Raw genomic sequence first — 15430 nt, forward strand, 5'->3', positions numbered from 1 at the left:
TTATTATTAATAATTACATATGCATGTATGCATTATGTGCCTTAACTTTCATAATGGATTGAAATCCCTTAAGGACACAGTCTACATCTAATTAAATATTGTGCCCTGTACATGACTCAAAATTATGTTTTGTTTTATGCATAGTAGACAGATGAGATAAATTCTATGCCAGCCACTGGGTTAAAAGAAAAATCTGTAGATTTTCTTCAATGAAAAATACCAATTAAATTAATATAAAGTTATAAAAATAATAAGATTTTAGGATCACAGTAGCATGAGAATTATGACTAAAAATTGTTTTGTTTTTTAATGCTCCTAGAGTTTCACTATATAGTCTGGCTGTCACGATATAGTTTGCAGGTAAATGGATGGAGCTAGAAACTATCAAGTTGAGTGAGAAAACTGAGCCTTAAAAAGACAAGCATCGCACATTTTCTTTTATTTTTAGATGTTAACTTTGAGACTACAGATATGTGTGTTCCAAAACTTGAATTCCCACAGAGGTGTGGAAATTAGTAAAGAGCATGGGGGAGGGCTTTGAGGTAGGGGAAATAGAACATAGGGGTTTGGAGAGAATAGTGGATCAGGAAGAGGTAAGTGTAGTGGGGGATGGTAGGACAGGGTAGAAGAGAGAAACTGACAGGGATAAATAAAGACTTCAAAAAAAAGTCCTATGGAAACCTACTACTGTGAATGCTGCCTCAAACATTTGATGTCATTAATAATGTTAACACTTCATGTTTATTTATTCTTCCTGGTTTGGACAGTTAGGTTAAGATTTTCATGATATAAATGAGGAGGCAATGAAACCAATTAAACATCAGCTTATCAGTTCTACAATTACGTCCAGTAATGACCCATTAATTCCATAAGCATCTTTATTTAGTTCCTGTGTGAACTTACCTTTCATGATTCTAAATGTATTTATCAATAACTAATTATGCATGCAAGGGTGATGGGCGTCAATCTATTTCAACTAGTTTGTTACAGAATTCTTCACATATATAGTTTTCTTTTTGAAGAAATAGAAAGGAATGAAACCTTATTCTTCTTTTTTTAGTATTTTGAAAACTTCTTCCTCAACTGCATATAACTTAGATAACTGACAACCAGACCACTTCTTCCCTAGGAGGAGGAGGATGTGGGGTGTCTGTACATAATGGTTTCCTAGCAACCAGATGAGAGACACAGCCAAACTAGTGTGGGATGAGCCCCAGGGGTAGTACTGTTACCTGCTAGAGGAGGCCTGGTGGAGGAAGTAGGGGAGAAAGTTTCCCTCTTCCTGATGTTTTCAATGCAGCCTCCAGTCTATATAAATCTTCTGTACCAGTGTGCATTGCAAAACTCAGCTTACATCTCCTGTGCCTTTATCTGCACCAGCTGAATGCTTCTGGCTCTAGCCCTCCTCCCTCCCCCCCCCTCCCTCCCTCCCTCTCCCTCTCTCCCTCCCTCCCCTCTCCCTCCCTCCCCTCCCTCTCTCCACTCTCCCATTCTCCCTTTCTCCCACTCTCCCACCCCCTCCCTCCCACTCTCCCTCCCCTCCTTCCCTCCCTCTCCCTCCCTCCGTTTCTCCCTCCCTCCTTCCCCCGTCTCTGCTCATCACTTCATCTAGGTCACCCAAATGAGCCATTGCTAAACCAGGCTCCAGAGGGAATTTGTGTTTGTTTTTTAAGCTAGGGCCTTATTTTGTAGTCTGAGCTGACCTAAAACTGACTATGCACCCTAGGCTGACCTCAAATTCACAGCCATCCTCCTGCTTTAGCCTCCTGCATGCTGCGATTACAGATCTGAGCCAACATGCCTAGCTTCTGCTGGAACATGCTCAAAGAACTGCGGCCCTGGTCAGGTTCAAACCTGACACTGGAATTGAATGTAGGCTTCATCCCAGCCTCTGCTCTACCGGAGACTATAATCCTCCACCTCTGTTGCTCAGTGTTTCCTTCTACTTGGTCTACTTTTCCACCCCACCAGACCTCTAGCTCAGTAAGTAGGTTTCAGATTTGCCCATCTTAAGAATAAGCCAACTCGTTCTGAATTAACACAGTGATTTTGCTAATATTCTATTTAGATCTATCTTCTCATAATAAAATAATCCCTATTAGGATAATGCCTTATTCTGTCTTTGTCTTACTTTTCTTGGCCTTTTATTTTCTCTATGTCTCTGTCTCTTCTACTCCTTCATTCCCTCTCTTTCCCCCATTTCCCTTTCTTCCTCCCCTCACTTGCCCCTAATTCTCACTCACACCTAATTTTCTCACACCTCACCCTTTTCCCATCTCACTAACAACTGTCCGAAGTCAGGTTAGCGCCTCCAATCTGTCCCTACATAAAGCCCACCAAGGACTGGCTAGTAAAACCTTACTTGATTTCTCATTTGTGTGTAACATCACAGACACTCTCTGAAGGTGAATTCCCACCTCTCTGCCGTACTGTTTTTCAGTTCCTGAAGTGGTTCCTCTCTTTCTCTGTCAGCCTCATACATACTAAATATCTCCCTCACCAAGTCTTTCTCCCCTATTCTTTCTCTTCTGAGATTTCTTTGTATTTTCTTTGAATGCTCTATAGAAGTAAACTCTTGTAGGTTACTTAATCATATTATAGTGACAATGACTAATTATCTAAAGGCTATAAGCAGAGGCACTGAAAAGGTCAAGAGACAGCAGAGCAAACTTAGTGTTGTTTAGGTTTTCTGATGTGGGCAAAGTTAAGTTGTTTTGATGAAACCAGAAGTAATTATGTGTAAATGGTCATGAATAAGTCATGTCTACATCTATGTTCATATTGGCCAAATCCCAATTTACTTTATAAGATAAAATTAATATTCTCATTGTGGTAAGAAAACCAAACCTCAGTGGAACCTATGACAGAGCTAATTATTAGAATATGAGGTTGCTGGGTAAGTGCTGACTGCTGCTGCTGCTGCTGACCTATCACCCCTTGAGTGAGAGGCGTTCTGTCCTACAGCATAGGAAACAAGGCGGCAAGCATACTAAAAACTGACCTAGAAGAAAGATTGCAGACTCAGAGTCAGAAAACTTGGTATTCCCAGTGCTGAAGATGTATACTTTATTTTCTCAGCCCCAAAGTCTATGTTTTTCCCCAGTTTTATAATTTCTAATGTGGAGATGCATCGATTTGATATATGTTATATTTTTAAAAGACTTCTAACTTTTCTTGTGTTACTTCATGATGAATGGCATTCAAAATGTTGGAGGCTTTAAGCCGAGTACAGCCCTGTATTCTACCTCTGCAAAAGGTCCAGTCAGTCTGGGGGGTGGGCAGTCCAAGCTCAAAGTGGTTTGGAAACCTTGGAATGCGAATAAATTTCAGTGTGTGTGTGCTGATGGACCTCCAAAGAAGGAACAGCACCTGGGATAGTCCATCTGAGAGGAATCCAGTGAAGCCAAACAGAACTTGGAAGGTTTTGACTGTAGAGCCAGCATCTATCATGTAACCTACCATGCTGGGAAGTGCTAAGTCTAAGCAAAGCTGTCAGCGTACTTGCTTTTTGGGGAAGATAGATTTATTTATTTTATTGTTTTGTATGCTTTGCCTGCATGTGTGTATGTGTACCATGTGAATGCCTGGAGCCCTTGGATGTGACTTGAGTTGTAGATGGCTATGAGCTGCCATGTGGGTGCTGGGAAATAAATCTAGGTCCTCTGTAAGAACAAGTACGTTCGACCACAGAGCCAACCCTTCAGCTCCCCACCTGATTTTGAACAGTGTGACAGAACGGAAAAGGACAGAGTGGTAGGCAGGCTTATGATTTTAGGTTGAAGATTTATAAATGGGACAAGAAAGAAGCAGAAACAAACACTCGTGTGCTCACCCATGGAGTAGCCAGAGTTTGTTACCTGTTGCTTTCGAGTCAGTTATAACCTAGGCTCCAGTCCTCTGAGCCGCCCTTCTGTCTTCTCTCCTGTAGCACTGATTTGGTCTCTGTTCTGTTAGTTAGGTTTGGGTTTCTTAAATGACATTGCTGTTAGATGACATTCTGTCTTCTCTATTCACTAGCCCCGTCTTCTTTAGAATGTTCTTGACATTCCTAGAGAAATTGCATAACCCAACTGCCTTTTACTATTTCCCCCTTTTGTATTAAATTCAACTTAACAATGTGCATGAGAAGAGTTTTCTAACTCATGAATTTAACCACTGTCTACCATTTGCCCGTTCAATGCTGCAGAGATTAAAGAGGAAAATAAGCATAAATCAGGGAAGAGAAACAGGAAGGCAGGGGAAGAGAGGGGAGGGAAAGAAGTGGCATTAACTAATTGCCTTTCTGATGCTTATATTCATCCACGTTGTGTGATTAGATTTAGTCGTCAATCTGACATCATCTGGGCTCAACAGGGAAGGGTCCTGGGCATGTAAAGGAGTGGGTAGCCTGAGCCCTAGCATGTATGCATTAGTTCACTGTCTTCTGCTCTTGCCCGTGATATGATAAGACCAGCCGATTCAAGTTCCTTCCGCCATGACTTTACCTTGACTACCATAGAGTTTGCCTGGAGTTGTGAAACTGTCTGACTTACATTGCTTCCATCAGGGCATTTAATTACAGCAGCAGGTAATGATAATTAAGACACACACAAAACGAGATGATTAAAACTGTCAACAGAAAACACTTTTCTTTATCTTGTATCTTTTTAGGCTCATTGGCTGGGGCTCTGCAAATCTGATTGATGGGAGATACACTAATAAGATTAGACACAAACAGAGGCTTAGTAACATGAGCAACATTCATGTACAGGGGATCATGCAGTCAATGACTGACTCCAAGGGAGGCTAGCATGAGGGCTTAAGCAGCTTCCTGAAAAACAGTAACTATGGAGAGGAGGGCAAGACCAAGGAAAAGGACTGAGTTTCTAGAGTGAAAATCATGGAGAGGTGAAAATATGAGAACTAGAAGGAGAGACAAGCTAGTTAAAGTTTGAAGTCTTCTGGAACTATCCTTCTGCTAAGAATCATGGGTCTCCACTAATAACTCTGCCCTTCCTGGTGGAGAAGGGAGCAGGCGACACCTTAGAAAACATTATGTTTTGCTTTTAGGCCAATAAAAAAGAAGAGTGATCTTGTATTTACTTCTAACTATCTTTACCTCAAAATAATTAACATCCCAAAGTGACATATTTTGGGGTAGCATATTCTTTGGTGTGGTGTGGTTAACAGTTGAACTGTGTATGGGCTACACTGTAGAAGGGTCTTAAGTTACTGAGCTCCATGCAGAAGAGGACAGTTGGTCCTGATGTGGCTACTGGAATCTTTTCAGATGGAGCCTAATGTTTTCTGGGCTGTGGTAGGAAGGCTGATTTTGAGCTATTGTGGCAGACTGAAAAGGATGGAGGTGCGGGTTATGGTGAGAGGTGGAAATAGTAGGCAAGACATAGAGAAGACAGATTGTGCGTCCTTGCTCTGTAGCCAGCTGGAGAATTTTTCACCTGTCAAACTGTCAGTCACCTACTTCTTCATTTCTAATAGCTAGCAAGTAATGATTACTTAATGATATTCCCAGTGAGTATGCAAATTCGGGATGTTGCCTGAAAGTATTAAGTATCTGTATCCCAACTAGCCACGAAGTTTAAAATAGAAAAAAAAATTTAGAAAAGGCCACTGTAAGCTGAACCTGCTGTTTCAGGGTTTATAAGCAGGGTACTTTGGAAACTGAAGCAGGACCACCAAAGGATTACACTTTACCTGGGTTATGGAATGGTTCAAGGCCAGCATGGGCAACTTGGTGAGATCACTTGAAATAAAAAAGAAAAGAGAGGGGGTTGGGGATTTAGCTCAGTGGTAGAGCACTTGCCTAGCAAGCGCAAGGCTCTGGGTTTGGTCCCCAGCTCCGAAAAAAAGAACCAAAAAAAAAAAAAAAAAAAAAGAAAAGAAAAGAGAGGGCTGGGGTATGGATCAGTGGTAAGAGTGTTTGAAAGGCCCTGGCTTCAATCCCTAGTATGGCACATATGTGTACACACATGGACACGCATGCACGCACACACACACACACACACACACACACACACACAGCCATGTATATTAAGCATCTTAAATTGTGGATTGTCAGTGTGAAATATGTGCACGGTTGATACTATATAATAAGAAAAATAGCTCAGAGCATAGGAGACCAACCAGAGCCTATTGTCTTTTGGGTCGCCTGTGCATTAAACCCAGAGTTTCAAAGACACTGAGTGAATACGCTACCAACCGACTTACAGTCCCAGCCTGCATTTTTTTTTTTTTTTTTGTGGTTAAAAATATGTTCACATAGGAAAAAATAGAGCGGGGGAAATATATCAACAGTAATTATCTGCGAGTAGAATTGCTTCTGATTTCTATTCCGCTCTTTTCCCTTGCCCATTATTTTCTAAAGCCCCTTCCAGCAAACATGTTTGCTTTTGTAAGGAGGAAGAGCGAATTTTAAATTGCCAACCACAACAATCATACATTTGTTTAATGGTCTCAAGCTTTCCTGAGCCAGAAGATGGATGAAATTATTTTCATTTATAGACGAAAGTTAATTGTGTTTATTCTGAAACACGGTGCAATGTTACAGTTGTGGAAATTCCCAAATGCTCATCTGATTTAGAAAGCAAACAGACATTTCTACATGGAGAAAAGAGGAACTTCTCAGGTCCCAGGAGTTGAGCTCTGTAAAGATTCAAAGGCAGAGGTAATTCCTTAGGGAGACCATGCCACCCGGAGCAAGGAACACTCACCTCACAGACCCATGTTGCCAGTGGCTCTTCTGTTGCTATAGTATCACTTGAAGAAGCTGTGGGAGGGGAACAGTATACGTCTTCCCTGTGTCAGGACCTTTCTCCCTTCCATTTGGAGGACGGCCAGTCTCAAAGTGTTAAGAGATGATGATACTCAAACCATCTGATGCACACAGGGCCACTCTGAAAACAGGAACTGCAAGAAATGCACGACTTTACCAAAGGCTGTGTTTGGAACCAGGGAGAAATTACTGTTGTATTTGAATTGAGAGCTATCTATCCACAGGGCTAAGGACTGATTCTAATGGACGTATTTGCTCTGATCCTTCAGGATAGTACTTCAGGAAACATGCATCCATAAGTAGTCAGATTAAAGCATGCTCACTCGATAGGCTTGTGAGTATGTGCGCATGTGCTTGCATGCGTGTGCATATGGATCAAATACTGTAAAACAGTAGATAACAGAGGGCATGTGAGGATGACAGCTGGCTCTGTTCACTGTCTGCCTGCATCCCTGGTTAAGAAAGAATCAGAAAACTACTTTATTTAGTTCATAAATTTGTTTACTAAAATAGACAAAGAGCAGGAGAATGAGAGAGCCATTATAGGAATATAGGGTAAGGACTAAGGTTGAGGCATTGACTCCTCCATATAGCTGAGCTCTAAGAAAAATGAAAACACCAAACAAAAACAAGACTAAACTAAACCAACCGAACAAAAACACTTTCACTTCCAACAGTGACTTGCCTACCTCTTGCTAACAGTCAGAAAACTAACATGAATTTTTCTTAAGCAAAGTACCTTGCCTGTTTCATCATATATCAAAACTTGACATGCAACTTGAAAGTTTTGCTAAAAAATGTTTTTGGAGCTATGATCTTGTATACTTTAGTGATGAAGTGTTTCTCAGAACTTCTTAGAAGCTAAGCACCCCACAAGAGTAGGCATTATTTGGGTTCTGGGAGAGGGGGTAGGATTTTCAGCTGGGATTGAACAAACCATCAAATGGGATGCTGAGTTGCTTTCATTTAGATTTTGTTGTCCTCTGTCTGTTGTTCCAACTCTCTGCCTCAAAATTCGTTGAATTCTGGGTAGATATTTTAGAATATCTCATTAAGAGCTCTAGTGTTAGGAAACAAAATGAAAAAGACCATAAAAATGCTAAATTAGTGTTGATTTTTCTTATTCATAGCCATAACCAAAAGAAGAATGAACACCATCCATTTCCAGCTCTACATATTTCATGCCCTGCATACAATTCTCCCTGGAAGTTCTCAGCAGAATAACATCTGTGCCCAGACATAGGCAATAAGTGTGTATACTAGATACCACACAAAATGGCAGGAAAACTGCTCTTTATCAAGTGAGGGCTGCTGAAATAGTCAGCGTTGGACTGCTGGGGAGACACAACAAAGAAAACCCTTTTCTATATTTTCTGAAAAGTCAATTGACATTATCAAAAAAATTGTAATGTTATTTTTTCTTTCTTTTTGTCTGTGTCTTATACGAATGTTGTATGCATACGTGATGTTTGTATATATGTGGTATGTGTATGTGTGTTTGCATGGTACATATGATATGTGTGTTATATGAATGTGGCATGTGATGCTTCATGTATGTGATGTGGTATATGATTTTGTGTGTGTGTGTGTGTGTGTGTGTGTGTGTGTGTGTGTGTGTGTGTGTGTAGTTTAATATCTCTAGAGGTCAAAATGGAGAGACTGAACCTTCTGTGTTGACCGAGGCTGGTAACTTGGCCATCCCAACCCCACCTGAGGCCACCAATACACTTGAGCCATTGCTGAGCAGCCCTGAAAGAGTGGAAGCAAGGACTCCAAATCCCAATTTGTTGCAGTCAGAAAAATCTCTGTACAAAGGTAAGAGACCTCTTTCACTCGGCTGCTGTACAAGAGTGGTCTCTAAAGTCTCCACAAAAAGAAATATATAGCTTAACGGGGAAGATGAGAGCAAGCTCTGACTGGGTCACATGGAATTTGAGAGACAGTCATGTTGGGAGTAAATGTGGTTATGGAAATATCACAGCACAGGTTTCAACCCGAATGTTCTGGAGTTGATTGCTTTTCCTGTTTGCCCTAGACCCAGCTGCTCGGTGTTCTTCATAAATGTAGATATTTGAGATTTTTGTCCCGTGATTGTATAACTTGGATTCTGATCCAGCACATGTTTTCTACAAGTTTATATATGTACAGAGACAATTCATCCCTGTGTGTGTTTTGCAACATACACAAAAATGACAAGTCCAACAGGGGCTTAGATGGACAGGTCGCACTTTTCAAGGTATTTATTCTAGTGGTAGCAGTTGTAGAAATCTGTTCCTTTCTATTGGGTGTAAGGGGTCTTCATGGTAGAAACAGATTTAGAGATCAGCTGTAGAACATATATTTAGACACTCTCTGAACCCGGGGAACTGATGAAGGGAGTTAGGGTGAAGATCGGCTCTGCAACAGAGATGGCGGAAGCTTACGTTGCATGGATCATCTCAGAGAACAAGTCTTGGGCAACTGGATTCTGTTGGTCTGGCCTTTCTTACCTTGGAATAATTTCTTCAAGTAGAAAATAGAATCAATGCTCTCTGAAGTGTTGGTCAATGAAAAGGATCTAAAAAATTGGAGGCTCTGATGAAATTAGCACAAAATGGCCTTGTTGTTTTGGCTTTCCTATGGGGAATGCACTTCTGAAGTTCTTTGTAACTGATGTTAAAAGGTCTTGCAACTTTTAAAAGAGAGTCATGACTGCTCTTTGGTGCACCTAAATGATTGAAGTTCTGTGCTGGGGCACAATACTACATCTTTGTAATACCAGTCCTCGGAAGGTGGAGGGTGGATCATGAGAAATTCAAAGCTAGCCTGGGCTATCGGTTTTTTTTTTTTTTAATCCCATTTTCTCTTGTCAGCTAATCCCTCAGAGTTATTAGTTAATAGATTCTCACTTATGCCTTATTGAAGATGTATAATTTAGTGGGGTTTCATAAAGATGAAAGACTTTTGATTGGTCTGTTCAAATGCACAAAGAATGAAACTTTATGTTACTTCATAAAGCTTCTGTCTTCTCCCCGATGTCTTCAGTGAGGGAAAAACTCCTAGTAACCCCAACCCTGCTTTCTCCCTAGATCCAAGATGCGAGGAGGCCCTGAAGCCTGGAAACTGTGGCGACTACGTGGTTCGCTGGTATTATGACAAACAGGTCAACTCTTGTGCTCGCTTTTGGTTCAGTGGCTGCAATGGTTCAGGAAACAGATTCCACAGTGAAAAGGAATGTCAAGAAACCTGCATTAAACAATGAACAAGCACACTAACGGGCTTCAAGCAGAGGTTTAGAAAGAGCCTGACACATCTGGGCATACAGGAAGTAGCGATAGTTCATAAATCATAGAACCCTCTCGACCACCACTTAGGAATGTAGTCTGATTAACTGTCTACACCGCTGAAGGGTGGAAGGACTGAGGACCTGGACTCAGCTGTGTAACTTTAGAACACAGTCTTTATCTGTTTCACAACCTGCTGTGTGACCCTGATTCCTCCTCATTCTAGTACACATACAATGTCAGGTCACATGCCGCCCTCCCTGTGCCCGCACTCTTACAGCACCTTCACAGTGGTTTGTGAGGAGAAGGAATTTGGTTTGAACATTGGAGGGATGTCTTTGTGTGAGTGCTGGAATAGTGGGGGGAGTTATGAGTTTAGCCCAAAGTGATAGTAGAGAGAAATACGTCTGAAATAAACTCACTAATTATATGATAAATGGACTCTACCCGTTCCTCGTTGGTATCAAAGCCTTCACGGTACACTTACGCTATGTATTGATATGAAGCAGATTTTACGCTTCTCCTTAAAAAAATATGTGAATGAGACTTGATTTTATGGTGAGGGAGTGAGATTCGGCCCATTGTTGTATAACAATTTTGTTATACTAAGTGTGGGAAGACAGCTAGTTCTGAGCTGAGAGAGTATTCTAACACACCATCTACAGAATGCTTTCTCCTTCTCAGCCTGTTGCTCTCATTTCAGTTGGACACCAAAAAGCTCCAGTCTAAGGAAATGGAAGAGTAGCCATCCCAGAAAAAAAAATACCATTGCAGGGGGTTCCATGGCATAATTAAAATTTTACCATGTGACATTATTTATTCAAAAATACGTGCAACCTGTCTGTCAGTTTTAAAATAGGATGGGACAAGCAATAAATATATAACCTGGAGAGTGGCCCGAAGTGCTGACTCTGTGGAAGTCCCTAACACATTTCAATGACAGAGAGATCCTACTCCAGATCTTGTGTTGCTATTGGCTTTTCTATGTAATTTTACATGTAAAACCACATGTAACTCTATGGATACCTACATAAGATATAGTTAATCTTGTATAGCTTATAGCTTTGTAAGAATGATGCTGTCTGTATTGTAGTCATCTATCCCTATCCCTTAATGGTTTCATTTGGCTTTATAATCAACCTGTGATTTACCATATACAAATACATTCACAAATAATTTATTACTTAGATGTCAGAGTCCTAGAAGATTTTCATTATAATATGTACTTCTCTGTGATTTGCTAGAGGGCACTGTTATTCATGTGTATACCATAATCAAGTAATATTTGTGAGAATAAATAACAATATATTTAATTATTGCTTTGGTTATAATCAACTGAGCTGTTTCTTTTTTTCGCTACTCCGCCAGCATCACTAAGGAGTTTTCACATTTGTGTCTCTGGAGACACACATTCCAGGTTCTTGAGCATACATGCCCATACTGAAATTGCTAGGATGCATATGTATTCAAAACCAGTGTACATCATGTCAAGTTTCTCTCCACAGTGAATGAGTTTATTGTTATGTTCCCACCAGTTGTATACTGGAACTACTGTTGTTTGATGCATGTCAAACACACAGTCCTGTGAGATTTATCATTATCAGATGTCTTCCTTTCCTTAGATGACTGTCACACAGTATCATGTTTGAATTGCTCTTCTCAGGGGCACCTTAGCAAGCTTCATTACTATCTGTGCTCCTGCCTCTATGAACTATAACCACAGATATTTTTTTATTATTGTACTGTCTTCCTGTCTCCCTCCCTCCTTTCCCCATTTCATCCTTTCTTCCCCTTCTCTTTCTTTCCGTCTTCTTTTCTTGTGTTCATTTTCTGTTTTATTTTTAACACAGTGAAGTTTACCCATCATCATTTTTGCTGCTCAGCTCCTCATGCATCTTTCCTGTGAGGAGAGATTTCCCAGGAGCCCAGAAGTCTGCATGCACCGCAGGCACCTTGTGCCCTGGTGAGAGATTCCTCACCCTAGCATTGTGTGATTTCAGAGTAGCTTCAATTTTTGTCCTTCATCTTCTTTAGTTGAGCTTGAATAAAGGTGTGAGCTTGGGTCTGAGGGTAATGGTTCTGTCACATTTTTCTTCTTTTATTGTGGTGGACTTAAGAGCTTTGAGCATTTTCTTATTTTCTAGCAGTGCATTAAGGAGTGTGTATTAGTCACCATGTGTTGTAGGAAAAGTCAAAGGATTCCAGAATGTCTCTGCTGCAATTTTGACAGGAACAAAAGTATTTATATTCTTTTTTCATAACTTTGCTCCCACAGAGAAGTGAAATGCAAACACGTTATAGTGTTGATTTGGGTGTTTCTTCTGTTGTCTGACCAAGCTTTTCCTCCTTCCCCAGTAAGTCCTAAGATTTCAAGGACAATCTGAAAACCACCCCTCTGTGCTTCTTCTTAATCCTGTCGTTCATGTCCCGCATTGAAGGTGTCTTCCCTATTTTGCACGGTGACTGCAATCTCAGCTGCTTTGCATATTATGGGGCTTGTCTGCTTCTTGCTACCATAAAAAATGACCACAGCATTAGTGACTTAAATAACAAAAGTGTGCTAATGTTTATACACATACATTAACCCATACATTAACATGGGTTAGAAGACTCACTTGTGAGTCTGGTGTCCAGGCTGTTTCTTCTGAAGACGCTAGGGAGAATCCTTCTCTCTTTTCCAACATGATAAGGTCATTCCTTGGCTAAAGTCTCTTTGTATCTCTCTCTGTCTGTCTGTCTGACACTCTCTCTCTCTCTCTCTCTCTCTCTCTCTCTCTCTCTCTCTCTCTCTCCCTCTCTCTCTGGGTCTCTCTGGGTCTCTCTCTCTTTTCATCTGTCTGTAACCTGTCTGTCCATCTCTTTTCTGTTGCTTTATTAAGACAAGTACATGCTATGTAGCCTAAGCTTTGTGCTTTCCTAGTGCTTTTCCCCGAGTGTTAGGACTGAATGCATGCATAGAGCATATGAGATTCTATTGCTCTTTTTAAATTTTTTTAAGTTTATTTTTACTTTGTGGGGAATTTTCCTCAGCTAAGATAGGGGCTTACTATGCAGCACAAGCTGGCCTAAAACTTCTGACTCTCCTCCTGCCTCTGCCTTTCCAGTGTTGAGATTATACTTGTGTACCACTGCATCCAGCTCCTTCCTCTGTTTTCACAATCAGCCCTTATGCTGCCTCCTTTCTCGACCTTTGACTCGATCCCATGTATTGATCTGTAAGGCTTATGATCAGATAGAGTCCACTTAACTACTACAAGCTCATCTTCTCACCACAAGGCCCTCCGCCTGGGTGAAGCTTCATCTCTATGGCGTCTACCACATCTCCTTTGCCATGTGAAACGCCATATACATACTCTAAGGATAGAAGAGTGGGTGGGTGTCTCTGAGACCACTGCACTGTGCACCATACTGCGTCCTTCCTGTACTGTCTGAGCTCTTCAGAAATGATGGTGTCATGCTTCATTTCTCCTTGGACCCAAAGTTCCTTACAAGCTGGAAAAACCCAGAAAACTTAAAAGCAAATTAAATTCATTTTCATAAAGGTCATTTTATAAATAATTTTTTGCAAGAAAGGAATAGATAAAAATCATGAGAAAGTCACGAGTTTTAACAGAGAATACACCAGTGAGTGAAAACCACTAGTCTTGGATCCATTTTGACAGTAAAAAGCCTCCCACTCCATCATTAGCAACTAAAGGAAAGCCACAGGGCTGGTTGTCTGGGTACATTTTAGATCAGAGAAAATAAACGATCTGATAATTGACCCTGGAAAAGAAGATTATAGTTCATTTTTTCATGTCACACACTTGATGAGGCATTTCTCATCAGGTGAACCACCCAATGCCGTCATTTTTACCATGCTGGATATTTAGTGGAAAAATCAGCTTCACTAACTACACAAAACACTCCCCAGGTATTTGAATTGCATGTTAAATTTATAAGATGGCAATTAGGTTTTCTGACTTTATTTTTTATCTTGAACATAGCAATAAGTAATTTGGGGGAATGGAGGAAAAACATTTGGAACTGTAATAGATTTCTTTTTCACATATCTGAAAAACCCAGAGAGCCTATAAAGTTTTTAAAAAAGAATTTTTAAAAGAAATCTAGGAAATTAAAAAAAATAGTAATTCAAATATGGTGCTAAGGTAACATTTGAAAAAGCACTGAAAACTCTCAGAAGGACTGGAAAAGAGGAACTTGATAAAGAACTAGAAGATTCTGTCAAAGACCCTTACTGAAAACCGCCAAGAGGATGCCTCTTGAGAGAGCTTCCATTGCCCCAGAATGTTAGATGCTTAACTAACGGTGCCCTTTCCCTTACAAATCTATAATCCACTGTGCTCAGTAACAGCAAGGAATTTTTTCCCTTCCTTATGGTATCTTTAAATTAAATGTCACTAAAATAAGATACCCAGAATAGCCTAGAAATTTGTATGGCTGTTAAAACTTGAACAACCCCAACTCTTACTTCACACATAAATTACTATCATTTCATTTTTTTTTAATTTTTAAAAATATTAGACTAATTTGCATTTAAAAGCACTCATTATTTCCTATCATTTAGCATAAATTTGCCTTCCTAAGGGAAAAAGCCTTAAATTAATTCATTTAAAATTACCCTGAGCTCAAAAAAAAAAAAAAAAATTAGGACTGTTTGAACCCTGTTTAAATTGGGTTCAGAAATAAGGGCTTTTAGGTTTGACAAAAATCCTTAGATCCTGTCTCTTCTAGTTATATAAGTTTTAGATCAGTGGTTGGTTCTCAACCTGAGGGTTGACGGCCCTTTGGGAGTTGAATAACCCTTTCACAGGGGTCACATATTAGACATTCTACATGTTATATATTTATATAATGATTCATGACAGTAGCAAAATCACAGGAAGAAAGTAGCAACAAAAATAATTTTATAGTCGGGCGTCACTGCAACTGAATACAGGAACTGTATTAAAGGATTGCAGCATTAGGAAGGTTGAGAACCACTGTATTAGACAAAGCACTGTAAAGAACGGATGATATTGGGTTATTGATAGGATATCATGTTTGTCTGACACACCCTATTCTTTTGATTTCATTGCTGTAACTGGACCTGCTGCCTCCCTGGATTTGGCTATTAACATCGCCATCATTATAATTGTGTTACTATTTTAGGACAGACAAGCTATACTCTTTCATTCTGGCTACACCAGATACTTCTCACCTTTCCACAGCTCTTCCCAGCCCTCTTCTGCAATTTTGAGCATGCCCTCAACTTCTGAGGACATTCTGGATAGCCAGAATGAAACAGGAACAGTTGTGTTCTTTGTTCTAAATATATGTTCCTATGGGCCTCAAAATGGCTGCGGTATTGGAAGAAGGCAGGAAAATTCCCCTTCATCATGGAAGCAAAAGCAGA

At 40.3% G+C, this 15430-nt stretch overlaps 1 protein-coding gene across 1 annotated transcript in view; it reads left to right on the forward strand.

The window, feature by feature from the left end:
- Positions 1 to 10472, forward strand: part of Col28a1 (collagen type XXVIII alpha 1 chain) — a 149869-nt gene extending 139397 nt beyond the window's left edge. Inside the window, exons 34-35 of the mRNA XM_032906950.1 lie at positions 8401 to 8587; positions 9841 to 10472. Of these exons, the coding sequence (XP_032762841.1) occupies positions 8401 to 8587; positions 9841 to 10013 (360 nt within the window). The 3' untranslated portion in view covers positions 10014 to 10472. The remainder of the gene's footprint in view (positions 1 to 8400; positions 8588 to 9840) is intronic.
- The last annotated feature ends 4958 nt before the right edge of the window (positions 10473 to 15430 follow it).

The sequence above is a fragment of the Rattus rattus genome, chromosome 6 (genome assembly GCF_011064425.1).
Source record: "Rattus rattus isolate New Zealand chromosome 6, Rrattus_CSIRO_v1, whole genome shotgun sequence".
Lineage (NCBI taxonomy): Eukaryota > Metazoa > Chordata > Mammalia > Rodentia > Muridae > Rattus > Rattus rattus.